An 18271-nucleotide genomic window follows, 5' to 3' on the forward strand; every position below is an offset into this window, starting at 1 on the left:
TATACTAGAAGCCTATATACTATATACTATACTATACACTATAAGATAAATAGTGTATAGAGAGATACAAAGAACATATCTTAGGCTAGATTCTTCTTTTCACTGTGTCTTAGTTTCCCTATCTATAAACTAAGGATGGAGGGGCGCCTGCGTGGCTTGGTCTGTTAAGCGTCCGACTTCGGCTCAGGTCATGATCTCACAGTCCATGAGTTCGAGCCCCGCATCGGGCTCTGTGCTGACAGCTCAGAGCCTGGAGCCTGTTTCAGATTCTGTGTCTCCCTCTCTCTGCCCCTCCCCTGTTCATGCTCTGTCTCTCTCTGTCTCAAAAATAAACATTAAAAAAAATTTTAAAAAACTAAAAAAATAAAAAAAATAAACAAAGGATGGAATTAGAACAGTGCATTTCAAACTTTTAGAAAATAGATTTTTCTTCCCAGTCATGCTTCAATAAAATCATACTTAAAAACCTTTAAGTGGTTGACCCATGAACTTGTAACATAAAAATATTCTAATACATAAAAGCTACTATTTTAAAGAATGAAGAATGAATTCATTTTCCTAAACATAAAAAAAAACAACTTTTTAACTGGAATCTTTCAGTAACATTTATTTTAAATTAATTTGAAACATTCAGGCACTTATGTAGTAAGATTTCAAAAAACACCTGCTAAATGGATCTCCAAAATAAACAGATGCTCAACATCACTAATATTCAGGGAAATGCAAACCAGAACCACAGTGAGATGTTACATCACACCTGTCAGAATGGCTAAAATCAAAAGCATAAGATACGATAAGTGTTGGTGAGGATGTGGAGAAAAGGGAACCCTCATGCACTGTTGGTGGGAATGCAAACTGGTGCAGCCACTGTGAAAAACACCGTGAAGCTTCCTCAAAAAATTAAAAATAGAACTAACATATGATCCAGTAATTCCACTACTGAATATTTACCCAAAGAAATACAAAAACATTAATACACTGCATCCCAGTGTTTATTGCAGCATTACTTAAAATAGCCAAAATATGGAAGCAGCCCAGGTGTGATAAAGAGGTGATATATGTGTGTATATATAATGGAGTATTTCTCAGCCACAAAAAAGAATGCTATCTTGCCATTTGCAACATAGATAGAGCTAGAGAGAGCACAATGCTAAGCAAAATAAGTCAGAGAAAGACAAATACTATCTGATTTCACTCCTATGTAGAATTTAAGAAACAAAACAAAGGGGAAAAAAAAGAAAGACAAACCAAGAAACAGACTCTTGGCTATAAAGAACAAATTGCTATTACCAGAGGAGGGGTGAAATAAGTGAGGGGGTTTAAGAGCGTACATATTTTGAGGCACCTGCATGGCTCAGTTGGTTAAGCGTCTGACTTTGTATCGGGTCATGATCTCACAGTTCATGAGTTCAAGTCCCACATTGGGCTTTGTACTAACGTGCGGAGCCTGCATGGGATTCTCTCTCCCTCTCTCTCTGGCCCTCCCCTGCTTGTGCACACTCTCCCTCTCTCTTTCTCTCCCTCTCTCTCTCTCTCTCAGAGTGAATAAGTAAACTTAAAAAAAAAGAGTACACGTATCTTGATGAGCACTATGTACAGAAGTGTTGAATCACTATATCATACACCTGAAATTAATAGAACACTGTATAACTATACTGGATTTAAAATTAAAAGAAAAAAACTTAAATGAATGGATAAACAGCAAATGACTATACTGTACCACAGATAACCTCAATACCTTCTGTACATGTTTCTGGATTCATTAATACTGTATTTCAGACACATCTCCCAAGACAAATTGACCCTCAGAAATGTAAATAAATACTTCATGGCTTATATATTTTAACTTTTTTCTCTTTAAAAAATAGATTAGATGATAAAGACCAAGTGATCCGCATCAACTTCAATAATGCAACCAGAGACACTGTATTTGATGTACCTGTTGAAAGAGTTCAGCCTTTTTATGCTGCTCTGAAGGAGTTTGTTGACCTCATGAACTGTAAAGAATACAAGGTTACTTTCAAGATGAATCCAGGTCAGTGAACACATTTTCTCAAACTCAACACAGGGATTTTCTTCAACCTTAACCATTTAGAGCAAGATCTAGAGCAGTTTCTCTCATATATGGCATGTGGAACACTTATAACAATCTTTGCGAGAAGCCAGCTGGGTTAAATAGCAGACTCCTGGCCCCAACCACTGCTCTATTGCCTCTTCAGACTAAAAAATATTCTTTTCTTTTTCAAAATATTTATGTATTTTTGGGAGAGTGCAAGCGGGGGAGGGACAGAGAGAGGGGGACAGAGGATCCCAAGCCGGCTTTGCACTGGCAGGCTGACAGCAGCAAGCTGGATGTGGGGCTCAAACTCACGAAGCACGAGACCACGACCTAGGCCGAAGTCAGACATTCAACTGCCTGAGCCACCCAGGCTCCCCTAAAAATATTCATTTCTAGCAGACTCATAGGTAATCTTTAATCACACCAAAATTTAATAACCTCCAACCTAAAGAATAAATACATGAGAGAGAAGCTATAAACCAAATGAAATCTCACTTCTGATGTCAAGACTGATGACTTAGGTTTTCTATCCTGATAGCCCGTCAATACAAACTGAGTCTTAATTCTTCTATCCTGGAAAACAAATGAAATTATCCCTATGATTCTCTCTAAAGTAGAGGATTAATGTTTACTCATTTAGCTTATTTGCTCTGGCAGAGATAGTGCTACCTGAAATGAAGTGTACTTGAAGTAGTCCAGCCACGGACACCTGGGTGGCTCGGTCAGTTAAGCATCTGACTTCGGCTCAGGTCAGGATCTCACAGCTCCTGGGTTAGAGCTCTGTGCTGACACCTCAGAGCCTGGAGCCTGCTTCGGATTCTGTGTCTCCCTCTCTCTCTGCCCCTCCCCTGCTCATGATCTGTCTCTCTCTGTCTCTCAAAAATAAATAAACTTTAAAACAATTTTTTTGAAGTAGTCCGGCTACTTGAAATAAAGGAATAGAGAGCATGGTGTTTGTTCTGGACCACCTTGACTCAGTGAAGTGATCTCAAACTTGAGGCTTTTGATATCTATCATAAAAAACAGAATTTCTCTCTGCTGTTGATTTGGCTGAGGGGAAGATTCTAATCATAATTAGCTTTTTAATTGATCTTTGGCATAATAAAGTAATATTGGAAACCTCTATAAATCCACTGATAGGCAGTCACAACAGGTTGATTTTAAGAGCACTAACATATAAAATGGAAATATCATGAGAGAAAAATACCAAAAAATAGAAGTTGGAATTGAAGCTCTACCATTTAATGGCTGTGTAGTTTTAGGCAAATCCCTCAACTTCCTGGAGCCTCAGTTTTCTCAAATGAAAAGAAGGAACTAACACCCTTTTCAGTATTTTTATGAGGCTCAGAAATAATGTACACAAAATACTAGGAACATAGAAGACAGACCAAGTCACTATCCTTATAATTATCTGAAGCTGTTAAACTGGAAAGAAATATTTCTTTTTTTTTTCCCAATATATGAAATTTATTGTGAAATTGGTTTGGAAAGAAATATTTCTAAGTAAGAGCTAAATAACAACCACAAAGAGCAATTCAAAGTTTTACACAAAGATAATATTTTAGGGGCATCTGTGTGGCTCAGTCGGTTGAGTGTCTGACTCTTGATTTGGGCTCAGGTTCAAGATCTCAGGGTCGTGGAATTGATGGAGCCCCTCATCTGGCTCTGTGCTGACGGTGCAGACCCTGCTTGGGATTCTTTGTCTCTGCCCCTCCCCCGCTCATGTGTGCATGTGTGTGTGCACTCTCTCTCTCTCAAAATAAATAAATAAACATTTTTTTAAAGATAACATTTTAGGTAAAAATTATAAAAGTGTCTACAGAAGCCTGGACTATAAATGTCAAAAGGTCTAAAGCAGTTTGCATTCAATGATCTGATTGGGTGAAAAAATGAATGTACAATTTTCAGTCAGAGAAAGACAAATACCATATGATTTCACTTGTATGTGGAATTGAAGAAACAAAACAGAAGAACATAGGGGGAAAGAGAGAAGAAGACTCTCAACTAGAGAGAACAAAATGAGTGTTGCTGGAGGGGAGGTGGGTGGGGCGCCAGGTTAAGTAGGTGATGCAGATTAAGGAGGGCACTTGTGATGAGCACCAGGTATTATATGGAAGTGATGAATCACTAAATTCTATTCCTGAAACCAATATTATGATATATGTTAACTTTTTCATTTTTATTTAAATAAAAACTTGAAACAAATAAAACAAACATCAAAAACAACAGGAAAAAAAGAAACATACTATTTCTTAATGTGAACAAAGTATCTATGTTATTTTGCATTTTATATTTTCTAGCTCTGCAAATCATTGAAACACATGATTATTCATATTGAAAAAATGTTTTGTCTAGGTGATGTGATTACTTTTGATAACTGGCGCTTACTTCATGGCCGACGTAGCTATGAAGCAGGAACTGAGATATCCCGCCATCTGGAAGGAGCTTATGCCGACTGGGATGTAGTAATGTCAAGGCTTCGTATCTTAAGGCAGTGTATCCAGAACACAAACTGAATCTCCTGTCCACAATTTCAGTAAGATTCCAATGAGTGTATTTTGTAAGATATGTCAAGGTTGTCTTCACAGACTATGATCTATGTCATTTACATATTAATTTCTTTCATGAACATGCCCTCTTTATCAGAAGGGTTTTCCTTTTCTCATAATCATATACAATGCCAACATTTTAGATATTTTAGCAGTGTTTCTTCCTTTCCAAATAAAGCATTTCTTCTGCTCTATTGCATATATGATCTAATTTCTTTTGCCAGTATATGAGAGGCTCCAGAATGCCTACAAATAGTTTTGTATCAAATAAAACTTTTTCAAATAAATCCCTTTTTAAATAAAGCTTTTGTTTCAAATAAAGCTTGTGTTTCAAATAAAACTTGTCTCAAATAAAACATGTTCCTTCTCTGTTTTCTGTACAGTCTCAATTTTCATGACTGCATGTGACTGTCCTTAGCATGATTGGGGTAAGGCTTCATATTTTTGAAGATCTGTTTTATTCACTTTTATTATAGATTTCTGTTATCCAGGTTTTCAGACCTCAACAACCTCTGATCCAAACATTTTCTTTAACAACTAAATTATGACACCAAACCTAAACATGTCAAATGAAGGGGAAATCTAGTCTGCCTATGTTTCTCTTGCCCTGAGTCAGCACTCCTAAGGATTGCCAGTATAGCTTACACCTGTCTGTGAATCAGTTCTCATTCCTTGCCTTCAACTAATAACTAGGAAAGGTCTAACTAAAGTGCATGCAACACTCATACACAGATACAGTGTCTGCTAATCTCGGGACAGCTTCCCCTGCTGGTCTTGCCTTCCTGTATGGTCACTCCTTGTCCCCAGTGGTGGAACACAGATGTCATGGCTAGCCATGGAAATGCCACTTATGTTGAGACCAGTCCTTTCCCTACCGCTGCTGAAAGGGGAGCCTCAGCATTACCATTTGCTGAAATCAATACATAGATTTTTAGTCTATATTGTTGGGGACCTAACCAGGCTTCCTATTTGGAAAGTGTTAATGACTGTCAACACCATAGAACTCCACCTGTTGCATTAAGACCAAGTGAAAGAGGATACCTGGGTAGCTCAGTTGGTTGAGCATTGGACTTCAGATCAGGTCATGATCTCACAGTTCATGAGTTTGAGCCCCACATCGGGCTCATTGCTGTCAGTGAGAGCCTGCTTCAGATCCTCCGTCTCCCTCTCTCTCTCTCTCTCTGCCCCTCCTCCACTCACATGCACATACTCTCCCCCCCCATCTCTCCAAAATGAATAAACATTAGAAAAAAAAAAAAGAACAAGTGAAAGTACTACTTCCATCCATGTGTTCCTTCTACTTCACACTCACAGGGTGTCCACGGCACTGGAAGGCTAGATCACAGGTGCTGTGAGCCCTTGTCACAACTCCCCACTGGTTCTCCAAACTCTGGTTTTGAGTCCACATCAACAGCCTAGACTCCGCTTTCCCTGACAACACTGTCTTTTTCTGGGGCCTTCATTGTCTTTTCCTATCATGTGGTCTTGATCAGGGCTACAGTAATATATCACATATGATTAATGTCTTTGAACTTCAAAAGAAATGGGTTGGGTTTTCAATCCCATCTCTCTTAAGACACTCCTAGAATGAAAACAGTCGAGCTCAATAGAGCCATGGCCTGATTCTATGAATAATTCTAAATTATTCTGAAAATAATTTTCTGGAGTGACCCTGGCTTCATTCATTTACAGCATCTAAACCCCAGGTACTGCCAGGCTAATGTGATTTTTTTTAATGTTTGTTTGTTTGCTTGCTTGTTTATTATTTTGAGAGAGAAAGAGAGAAGGGAGAGAGAGAATCCCAAACAGACTCCATGCTGTCAGTGCAGAACCAGACGCAGGGCTTTATCTCACGAACTGTGAGATCATGACCTGAGCGGAAATCAAGAGTCAGACGTTTAACCTACTGAGCCACCCAGGAGCACCTAACATGACTTATTATACTTTAATTCATTCAGCTGATATTTATCACATACCTGCTATATATCATGCACTCTGCTAGAGTTAGGACACAGAAGGACTTGAGATGTGACTGTTTATAGTCTGGTAGGGAAACAGATAAGGATATAGATGATGAAGTGCTATATTAACAGAATGGTTCATAGGAAGGCAACAGAGCCAGACTGGGTTGATTAATCAAAGCTTCAGTCTGAGTTAAATGGGTATTAATCATAGTTTTTCAGGCAAAAAAGGGAGCATAACTCTCCAAGTCAAAGGGCAGAAGAGGCACAAAGAACTGAGAGTGAACAGAGCGCATGTATTGACTAAAAGTGAAAAATCATGGAATAGCAGTGGTGTAAATTCTGGGATTGGATGCCTAAATTCAAACTATAATGATGACAATCAGTTAACTATGTGTATGTGAACAAATAATATCTTCCCTTAAACCCTAGTTTTTCTATCTACAAATGACACTAGTAACGGTTCTTGTCCCATTAACTTTTTATGAGGATTAAATGAAAATTCATGTAAAGTATTTTCCCAAACTTCTCAAATGATAAGTCAGCATGGTGTGTATGTGTGTTTGTGTGTGTGTGTGTGTGTGTGTGTGTGTGTGTGTGTGTGTGTGTGTTTACCACATCTTTTCTGGCTTTTTAAGTTTTTATTGTAATTTCAGTTAACATATTAGTTATATTAGTTTCAGGTGTACAATACAGTGATTCAGCACTTCAATACATCACTCGCTGCTCATCACAACAAGTACTCTCTTTAATCCCCATCACCTATTCAACCCATCCGCCTGCCCACTTCCCCTATGGTATAGTTTGTTCTCTATGGTTAAGGGTCTGTTTCTTGATTTGTGTCTCTCTCTTTTTTCCTTTGATCATTTGTTTTGTTTCTTAAATTCCACATATGAATGAAATGATATGGTGTTTGTCTTTCTCTGACTGATGTATTTTGCTTAGCATTATACTCTCTAGCTCTATCCATGTCATTGCAACTGGCAAGATTTCACTCTTTTTTATGGCTGAATATATATATATATGTACATATATATATACACACACATATATACATATATATACATATATATACACATATATATGTACATATATACATATATATACACATATATATACACATATATATGTACATATGTATATATATATATCACATCTTCTTTGTATACTTATACTATGTATACTTAGGCTGCTTCCATACCTTGGCTATTGTAAATAATGCCATTATAAACATAGAGGTGCACATATCCCTCTGAATTAGTATTCTTGTATTATTTAGGTAAATACCCAATAGTGCGATTGGTGGATCATAGAGTGGTTCTATTTTTAACTTTTTGAGGACCCTCCATACTGTTTTCCGCAGTGGCTGTATTAGTTTACATTCCCACCAACAGTGCATGAGGGTTCCTTTTCCTCCACAACCTTGCTGACACCTGCTATTTCTTGTGTTTTTGATTTTAGCCATTGTGGCAGATGTGAGGTGATATCTCATTGAGGTTTTGATTTGAATTTCCCTGATGGTAAGTGATGTTGAGCATCTTTTCATGTGTCTGTTAGCCATCTGTATGTCTTCTTTGGAGAAATGTCTGTTCGTGTCTTTTGCCTTTTTTTAAAAATTGCATTATTTGGCTTTTGGGTGTTGAGTTTTGAGTTATTCATATATTTTGAATACTAGCCCTTTATCAGATATGTCATTTGTAAATACTTTTTCCCATCCAGTAGGTTGCCTTTTAGTTTTGCTAATTGTTTCCTTCTCTATGAAAAAGCTTTTTATTTTGGTGTAGTCCCAATAGTTTATTTTTGCTTTTGTTTCTTTTGCCTCAGGGAACATATCTAGAAAGAAGTTGCTATGGCTGATGTCAAAGGAGTTACTATCTATGTCTTCTGTTAGGATTTTTATGATTTCAGCTATCATATTTAGCCCTTTAATTTATTTTTAATTTATTTTTGTGTATGGTGTAAAAAATTATCCAGTTTATTTCTTTTGCATGTTGCTATCCAGTTTTTCCAACACCATTGTTGAAGAGACTTTTTCCCATTGCATAGTCTTTCCTGCTTTGTCAAAGATTAATTGACCATATAGTTGTGGGATTATTTCTGGGTCTTCTATTCTGTTCCATTGATCTATGTGTCTATTTTTGTGCCAGTACCATACTGTCTTGATCACGACAGCCTTGGAATATAACTTGCAGTCTGGAATTGCGATGCCTCCAGCTTTGTTTTTCTTTTTCAAGGTTGCTTTGGCCCTTTGGCCTTTAGTGATTCCATACAAATTTTAGAGTCGTTTGTTCTAGTTCTGTGAATGTGTGTGTGTGTTTTAATATAACTTCCTAGACTCATTCCTTAAATATCATAATTCAGCGGGTCTTGGATAAGGCCCAGGAACTGTTAGTTTTATCAAGGATCCGGGGTGATATGCCTCATCAGAGAAGTTTGAGAAATACTGATGTAAAGCATTTAGCATATTTTCTAACTGAAAGTAAGTATTCAACAGATGGTAACTATTATTAGTTAAAATAACAGAGGCTGTAGAAGAAGAGCATAGGTTAGGGTAAGAAGAGATATATGAAGCTGGATGCAGGGACAGGACCAAGTCATGAAATGTTGAAATGTATGTTGCAATAAAGATCTGATTTTTTTTTTAATTTTTTTTCAACATTTATTTATTTTTGGGACAGAGAGAGACAGAGCATGAACGGGGGTGGGGCAGAGAGAGAGGGAGACACAGAATCGGAAACAGGCTCCAGGCTCTGAGCCATCAGCCCAGAGCCTGACGCGGGGCTCGAACTCACGGACCGCGAGATCGTGACCTGGCTGAAATTGGACGCTTAACCAACTGCGCCACCCAGGTGCCCCAAGATCTGATATTTTATCTTGAAACCAGTGAGGAGCCATTTAAAGGTTTTTAAGCAATAAAGTGCCTTTATCAAATATTGATTAGTTAAAGATCCATTTGGCTACATTGTGGGGGGAATTGTAAATGAGCAAGACTAGAGGCCATAAATCCACTTATGAGGTTGTAAATCTACTTACTGCAAGAAGCCGGATGAGAAATTAGAAAGGATTGAATGAGGATTCTTGGAAGAGGGACAAGGAGAGGAGAGATATTAAGAAGCCAAATCTAGAAGACTGAGGAACTTTATGTGCCGTGGGATGCATCAAGGAGGGAGATGTCTAGGATGTCTCCTGGGTTGCTACTTGGGAGAGATACATTAACAGTGATTCCAAGTACAAGGAGAGAAAAACCACAACAGCAGAAGCAAGCTTGTGGACAAGAAAACAAATCCAGTTTTGAACGGACTGAATTTGAATTGCCCCTGAGTTAGTCCACTTGGCAGCTGAATGTATATATACACACACAGCTCAGGATAGACCCTGGGATTGGAGCGCTCCACTTGGAAAGTATATAGATGGTGGATGAAATCATCACTTGTTTTCCCGGAGACATTTAGCGATTGTGACCAAGGTCACAAGCCTCATGGTAGAATGATAAGCTAATGATACTGGCCTAGTTTGTGGAATCAGTTACACTCCAAACATAAAGAATCTGCAGTGGCTTATATTCAAACTCAGCTAGACCTCTTACATATCATATTTTGTTGCTAGAAGACAGCATTCCAAGGCAGCACCCCATGGCCTAGATGTTTCCTTCTCTGTCAAAAATCATTTCTGCCCTGGAAAGGAAGGACAGAAGGATTGGATGCGGTTGCAACAATTTCTGAAGTGTTATATAGGACATGACATATTATGGGCTACGGCAGCTGGTGCCGACTAAGGATGATTGGGTTTCCTGGATATAATAGTCTAAAGATTTGACTTTCCCCCAAACTCATAATAGATCTGAGGTAACTTGGATTGGAATTTACCCGTATTTGGCAGTGGGGATTCTTACTTTCTGTTCCATTGCTCTGATTTGACTTGGAGAATATTAGCTGCTTGGCTGGTTAATCGGAATAAGTTCACAGATCACTAGAATGACAGGTCACAAAGTATCTTCACTGGTCTCTCATTGCTCCCTCTAGCCAACCACTAAAAGGTGAGCAAGAGAATATTGGTACAGGGAATTTATGCAAAAGAAGGAATTCTATGGAGAAACTGATGGACGCTGAGGGTAATTTCACTGTTCAAGAATTTAAACTAAGAAATAATAGATATTTTATAGGCAAAAAAATATCCCTTTATGATAAATATTATTTTGAGGACAAATTTGAGCTGAAATCTCTTGCAATGAAAATGTGATTTGGTTGGACTGAATAGCTTGGAGCATACCTCTCTATCTCTACAGCTGCCTGGAATACTCTTCCCCACTGCCTTTTAAGTCTAGAAAATTCCTCCTCCTCCTTCAAACTTCAGGTTAAATTTCACCTTCCTTGTGAAATCTTTCCTGATTTCCTGCTTAAGCACCCTTTTCCTCCTGGCTCCCACTGAGGCTTACATACAAGTTTGTATATTTACCCACTCATTCTAGTGATATTCATGAGCATGATTATGCACCAGACATTAGTCAGTGCACTGGTAAGACAGGGGTGAGCAAGATGGACATAAGGGCTCTCTTAGAGCTGATGGTCTAGTGGGAATATCAGGCATTGATCAAATAATCACAGAAATAAATAATTTTGAATTACAGCAAATGCTAGAGGGGGGAAGTCCAAGAAGCTACAGGAGCATAAAATAAGAGGACAGGACTAATATGAAGAAAGTGTGACTCAGGGAAGGCTTCACTGAGGAAGCAGCTTTTGAGCTGTTTGATGAAAAATGATACGCAATGATGGTACTTTGGCCTCAATTAACAGAAACTCTAAATCCAGCAATAAGGAAATTTTTTATCTCACAAAACATGAAGTCCAGAAGCCCTCTCACATTTTATACCTCTAGTCCCACCTCTGTGTAGTTATCTTGGCTCTGTCTTCCTTCATATGTGTGCTTCATCCACTGGGAAAGCTGGTGGAATGACTACGGAAGTTCCAGGCCTTGTGTTCAGACATGACTTTTCTTACGTCTTTCTTGGAAGAATAGAAACCTTTCCTAGAACCCCTCTGACAGGCTTCTCCTCATGCCTTCTCAATAAGAATTAGGTCAAATACACTCTCCTAAACTAACTATTGGCAAAAGGAAATGGTATATCCATGACAATGGACCTTCCCTTGGGCTGGAGAAGTGGTTTCTATCACTGGTGCACATGGCTGTGTAGAGAAGGAGTGAATAACTAAAACCTCGGAATGGAGATGAAGGTTAAATGGTGTGTGGGCAACCACCAGTGTCTACAGTAGAGAGGTGAGACTTGTCTAGGTGAAGGGGTAAGGGAGAGTATGCCTCTCAGAGCAAATAGAGTAAGAACTCTCACATGGAAGGCAGCATGGTGCCCATGAAGAAATAAAGAGCCATGAGTCTAGAAGCTAGGTAGCCAACCAACAGTGTCCAATATATTGTAAACTCTTTAAGCAGAGACATTTTCATTTGTGTCTCCCCAGTGCCTAAATGTTTGTGGAATAAATGAGGGGAACTATGGTAGTTGCTTCTTTGAGTACTCTTCTTCACATCCTCGATGAAATCAGGTCACGTCCTCAAGATCTCAGTCACCCAAAAAAGTCTCAATTTTTTGTGTGAGGCAGGACCTCATTGCTTTCCCCTCCTCTACTGTGTAACACATTTTATCTAGGTACATACCAAATTTTAGCCTCAAAAGCTTTCCCAGCCTCTACCAGAATCAGTCTGTTCACCATTTAAAATACTCTGACAGGGAACTTCCAGTTTCTAGTCCAACATGGACTGGAAACTTCGAAGTCCTTGCTCCATCCTCACAGCAAGTAAAAAAGGTAAATAAACTGAAAACTCAACACCTCTTTTTAGATCCATCAGACAAGTGATGTCATAGAGGAAACCACTTCCCTGAAAAATGTACAGACAGAAGACAAATACAGAGAATCACAACTTGCCAGAGTAGAAACTTCCACAGGAACCAGTACCAAGATAGGAAGACCTGAACTATAACTGGCAAACTGCTGAAGGCTCAAGATGGACAAGCCTAAGAGATAAAACCACCAGGGACACCCAGTCATAGGAATGACCTGTTACTTTTGTGAGGTTTACCTCCAGGAGCCCTGCCTGGTCCACATAGTGAACACCAGAAAAAATAAATAAATTCCTCTTGTCCCCACAGGGTGAAGGAAAGTGAACTGTACTGAAATGTGCCAATGTATTCTGTTCTTCTGAAAAAGAACCACCTTCTAGATAAATTATTTTACCAGTGCTTAATCTGCTGGGACTATGTGAAAGCCTAAACCTACTTGGAAGATATAAATATACTACTCTAGACCTTCTCAGTCATCCTGGACCACCTAAAGAGGAGAACAAATTGGGAAGCAGTGAAGTTCACAGTCCATGGGCACAAGCTCACCAAACAACTGAGACCTAATCATGGAATTATAGAACACTTACCCTCCCGTTTATACTTTATCACTACCTTATTAAAGGCAAATTTACCACAGTTCTTTTTACCTCATAAATCATGTTCACCTTTCAACAAAAAATTACAAGACTTACTAAAAGAAAGAAAGAAAGAAAGAAAGAAAGAAAGAAAGAAAGAAAGAAAGAAAAACAGAGTTTGAAGAGACTGAACAAGTCTCAGAACTAGAGTCAGAGATGGCAGGTATGTTGGAATTATCAGACCAGGAATTCTAAAGAACTATGATTAACATGCTAAGATCTTTAATAGGAAAGTAGATAGCATGCAACAACAAATGGATAATATAAGAAGGAAGGGGGAAATTCTAAGCAAGAATAAAAAAGAAATGCTAGAGATCAAAAACAGCCGTAACAGAAATGAAGAATGTCATTGATGGGCTTATAAGTAGAGTGGATACACCTGAGGAAAAACTATCTGAGCTTGAGAATATGAAAATAGAAATTTCCAAAAATGAAAAGCAAAGAGAAAAAAGACTGAAAAAAAAATAGAACAGAATACCTAAGGACAATGAGACAGCTAGAACTTGAATGTAATACAAGTAGGTAGCACTGAGTGTTTTTCATGGGTTTTTTTCCCATGCTTTTCAGTATTAACATGCTGATATCATATGCCAGTAATTATAAATGCAAGGGGTCTTCCACTCTCTTTCATGGGCTCCTAGGTCCAGGGTTTTGACTTTAGGGATTTCATAAACACCCTGAAATTATATGTAAAAGTACATGCGTATTTGTGTGTGTGTGTGATATGTGTGTGCACATTTTCCTGAGTCAAAGGGTCAGAATCCCAACAGATTTTCATAAGTAATATGTATCCCCTAAAAAGAAAACAACTATTCTTTTATTTTTAAGTGGGAATGTAAATTGGCACCATCACTATAGAAAAGTGTCAAGGTTCCTCAAAATTTAAAAATAGAACTACCATAGGATTCAATAATTCCACTTCTGGGTATCTATGCAAAGAAAATAAAAACAGTATATCAAAGACATCTGCACTCCCATGGTCACTGCAGTACTATTTACAATAGCCAAAGTATGGAAACAACATAAGAGTCCATGAATGGATGAACAGATAAGGATGATCCACATATATCATATATATCCACATATATCATAATATATAATAATGTATAAAAACTATCATACAGGGGTTCCTGAGTGGCTCAGTCAGCTGAGTGTCTGACTCTTGATTTTGGCTCATGTCATGATCTCACAGTTTCATGGGTTTGAGCCCCATGTAAGGCTCTGAGCTGACAACTCAGAGATTCTCCCCCTCTCTCTGCCCCTCCCCTACTGGCACTCTGCCTTTCTCTCTCAAAATAAGTAAATAAGCTTAAAAAAATTTTTTTTAACCTATACTGTATATGGGGCACCTGGGTGGCTCAGTCAGTTGAGCATCCAACTTCAGCTCAGGTCATGATCTCACCATTCCTGAGTCTGAGCCCAGTGTTGGGCTCTGTGCTGACAGCTCAGAGCCTGGAGCCTGCTTCAGATTCTGTGTCTCCCTCTTTCTCTGCCCTTTCCCCACTCACACTCTCTTTCTTTCAAAAATAAACATTTAAAAATTGTTTTAAAAGCTATAAGGTATAATATTCTGTTGCATTTATATAGTATGTATAAACATGTATGTGTGTGTGTATATATATATATATATATATATATATGCACAACACAATATTATGTAGCCATGAGAAAGAAGGAAATCCTGCCACTTGTGATAGCATGAATGGATCTTGAGGGCCATGACTTGAAATAAGTCAGAAAAGAAAGACAAATACTGTGTGATCTCATTTATATGTGGAATCTAAAAAGACCAAATTCATAGAAATAGAAAGTGGTTACCAGGGGCCAGAGGATGGGGGAAATGGGGAGACATTGGTCAAAGGGTACAAACTTCCAGGTAGAAGATGAATAAGTTCTGGGGATCTCATGACTATCCTATGACTATACATAACAATATTGTATGATGTACTTGCAATTTACTGGGAGATCCTATCTTAAATATTCTTACCACAAAAAGAAATGGCAATTATGTGACATAATAAAAGTGTTAGTTAACACTATGATAGTAATCATCTTGCAATACATAAATCCATCAAATCAAAATACTGTATATCTTAAATTTATACAATAGTATATGTCAATTATATCTCAATAAAGCTGAGAAAAAACAATGTACAATAAGTATACTGTGAACAGATTTGGAATTTCATTTCTGTTAAAACTGTCATATTTTTTTCTAATTCCATTCTAGTTTTAATTATTTGAAAAAAAACAGATGGAGTTAGAAGATGTTATTAAGGAAGATATTTCTTGCTTAAATTCTATGTGCTTGTTGCAAGCATTTAATTAAATATTTGAGTAACATTAAATGTCATTTCTTTTGAGGAAAAAGGATCATTTTTTCCCTAGCTTTTATTATAGAATTTTTGCCTGATAATCACTGATGGTTGATTTTTCAGAAATTGCTTTATAAGTTTGAACTTTTTTTCTCCCAGAAATAATGAAATAATCATTTGCATGATATTACAATAAACACTTCGATTTATAAGACAGAGAAGTCTTTTATTTATTGAGTTTGAGAGAGAGAGAGAGAGAGAGAAGGAAAGAGAAAGAGAGAGAGAGAGAGAGCTTGTGAGCAAGGGAGAGGGGCAGAAGGAGAGAGAGAGAGAATCTTAAGCAGATTCCATGTTCAGTGCAGAGCCTGATGCAGGGCTCGAACCCATGAAAGTGTGAGATCGTGACCTGAGCCAAAATCAAGAGTCGGATGCTGGGATTATGACCAGAGCCAAAATCAAGAGTTGGACACTTAACCCACTGAGCCACCCAGGCACCCAGAGAAAATGGTCTTAAATAGTATTTAATTAACTGTTTCCCAAAGGATCATGACAATACCATTAATAGTGGGCAAAATTATTTTGGAGCTTCAGGAATAGACTTTTAAATTTTTTAATTGTTACATGTTTTATAGTTAGGACTTTCTAATTATAATAAGTGATGATTGGTTTTCCATTTATGGTAATGGTATAAAACTTTTTAAAAAATAAACCTTAACCTAAGAGAAAAATATTCCTAATAGTGTAGGTGATACTGTTTTTAAGGTGATACTCCATTGACCAAAGTTTGGAAAACGCTGATCATTTTATGAACAAGCAAACAGAATGGAGAAGAGAAATTACTTTCCATGACCATATATAGTGAGTGACAGAGCCAGAAGTCAAACACAAGTTTGGGTTTCTAGTTCAGTTCTCTTTCCACTTTTCTATGCTATGAATATTTCAATTTCAAGCGGAATTAGGTTGGCTACTTGCTATTTCCAAATGTTTGACCAATGGCTTTACTTTACACTTCAAGGGAAGTTATCCTAGAATTGATTCAGAAACAAAAGTGAAAAGACACAAAGGTCATTTGAGGATTTAATAAACATGAGAATCTAAATCGGTATAAGAGCTCTCAAATTATGGAGTGCGGGTGGGAAACAATCTGGAACCTTGTTTAATTAAAATGCTGACTCCTGATATACTTCCATTTGGTTCCAGTGGGCTAGATCTACAAATCTTTTTTTTTTCTTAATTTACATCCAAGTTAGTTAGCATATAGTGCAACAATGATTTCAGGAGTAGAGTTCTTAATGTCCCTTACCCATTTAGCCCATCCCCCCTCCCAGAACCCCTCCGGTAACCCTCTGTTTGTTCTCCATATTTAAGATTCTCTTATGTTTTGTCCCCCTCCCTGTTTTTATATTATTTTTGCTTCCCTTCCCTTGTGTTCATCTGTTCTGTGTCTTTAAAGTTCTCATACTAGTGAAGTTGTATGATATTTGTCTTTCTCTGTAGGTCTACAAATCTTGACATTTAACAAGCATCCCAGGGATGTGGCTGCAGGTGCCCCATGGACCACATTTGGAGGAACAATGTTCTGATCACCAAATGAAGTGTTCCAGTCCTGACAAAAAAGGCCTCAGGGACCTTTTACAGCCATGAACTGCTGCATTCTCCTTACTCAAGACTTCCTTTCTTTTCCTTTGGTACATCAGTAGCAAAAAGAGGCATCCTAGAGACGGTCTTCTTACTCTATTGTATATTACTAGGAGTCAGCAACTACAGAGTGCCATCAGCCCTGGGAAGTCATATTTCTTCCTCAGCTTGTTGCCCACCACACACTGTCCTTACAAACTTCCCTGGAAGCATTTACCATCATTATAATCAAAGGGTTTTCTGCATAATTAATTATCTGGGACCTTTTTTCTACCCTGGACATTGTTATATTCACAATACGCAGCATACTTGGGAGTCAGGAAATTCTCAATGAACAGTTATTGATTAAACAAGCAAAGTATCACCTTTGGGTATAGATTTTTTTTCTTTTGAAAATAATTCAAATTCCACATTTGGTAGGTAGAAGAGAAGAAGTTTTTTCCTTCTTTTTATATTTGGAGAAAGTGGTATTTCCAATGGTCATCCTGTGATGTGTCCAGGAAGATGCTGGTTATAAATGTTCTCAAATTGCTTAAATGAATATAATGAGAAAACATTTACAATGAGTGCAAAAAGGGTGCTTTTGGCTTATTTATGTATGAGGTAAGCAGTGGCCCTGCTTAAGCTTTACATTCTCAGGAAGCCATGTGGAAACAATCACTGTCAATGATGCTTGATGAACCCAAATACTGCTATGATTTCCCTCCAAGAAATATCAGAATGCTGACCCAGCTGCATAGTGTCCATTATATATTTAAAGAGATAAATCACAAGGTTTCCCCTTTAATACATTTATGCAAAATTACAGATCTTACCACCAGAGTTGTTCTGGGTTAAATCATACACAGAGAGACCTAATTCCTCAGCTGGTGGTGGGGAAAAGTGTAGAGAAGATGCAATGCATATAGATATGTGGTTTCATAGTAAGACATAAACCACAGCATTTTCATTTTAATACACTGGGGCAAAATTGCAGTCCTACTTTGTTTTGAGTTAAGTCATGCATAGAGAGACCTATTTCTTGGACCAGGTGGGGCAGGGCCAGATGGGAAAAAAAAGATGCAATGGATATAAATATGCACATAAAAAGAAAACTTATTTAGTGGTTTCTATTTTTCCCCTACAGAATTTGCTTTCAAATTTTAGGCAGTGTCTTTGAAATACTGGATTCAACAAGGATTCAAATGAAACTCTGATGAAAGCTAACATTTAACAACCCATGGAAAGTCCTGTATTCTTTTCTTGGATACAACCGAAAGTATT

At 37.8% G+C, this 18271-nt stretch overlaps 1 protein-coding gene across 1 annotated transcript in view; it reads left to right on the forward strand.

Annotated features, from left to right (window-relative positions):
• Positions 1–4964, forward strand: part of BBOX1 (gamma-butyrobetaine hydroxylase 1) — a 52320-nt gene extending 47356 nt beyond the window's left edge. Inside the window, exons 6-7 of the mRNA XM_047878696.1 lie at positions 1869–2035; positions 4415–4964. Of these exons, the coding sequence (XP_047734652.1) occupies positions 1869–2035; positions 4415–4575 (328 nt within the window). The 3' untranslated portion in view covers positions 4576–4964. The remainder of the gene's footprint in view (positions 1–1868; positions 2036–4414) is intronic.
• Positions 4965–18271: the final 13307 nt, after the last annotated feature.

The sequence above is a fragment of the Prionailurus viverrinus genome, chromosome D1, assembly GCF_022837055.1.
Source record: "Prionailurus viverrinus isolate Anna chromosome D1, UM_Priviv_1.0, whole genome shotgun sequence".
Taxonomy (NCBI): domain Eukaryota; kingdom Metazoa; phylum Chordata; class Mammalia; order Carnivora; family Felidae; genus Prionailurus; species Prionailurus viverrinus.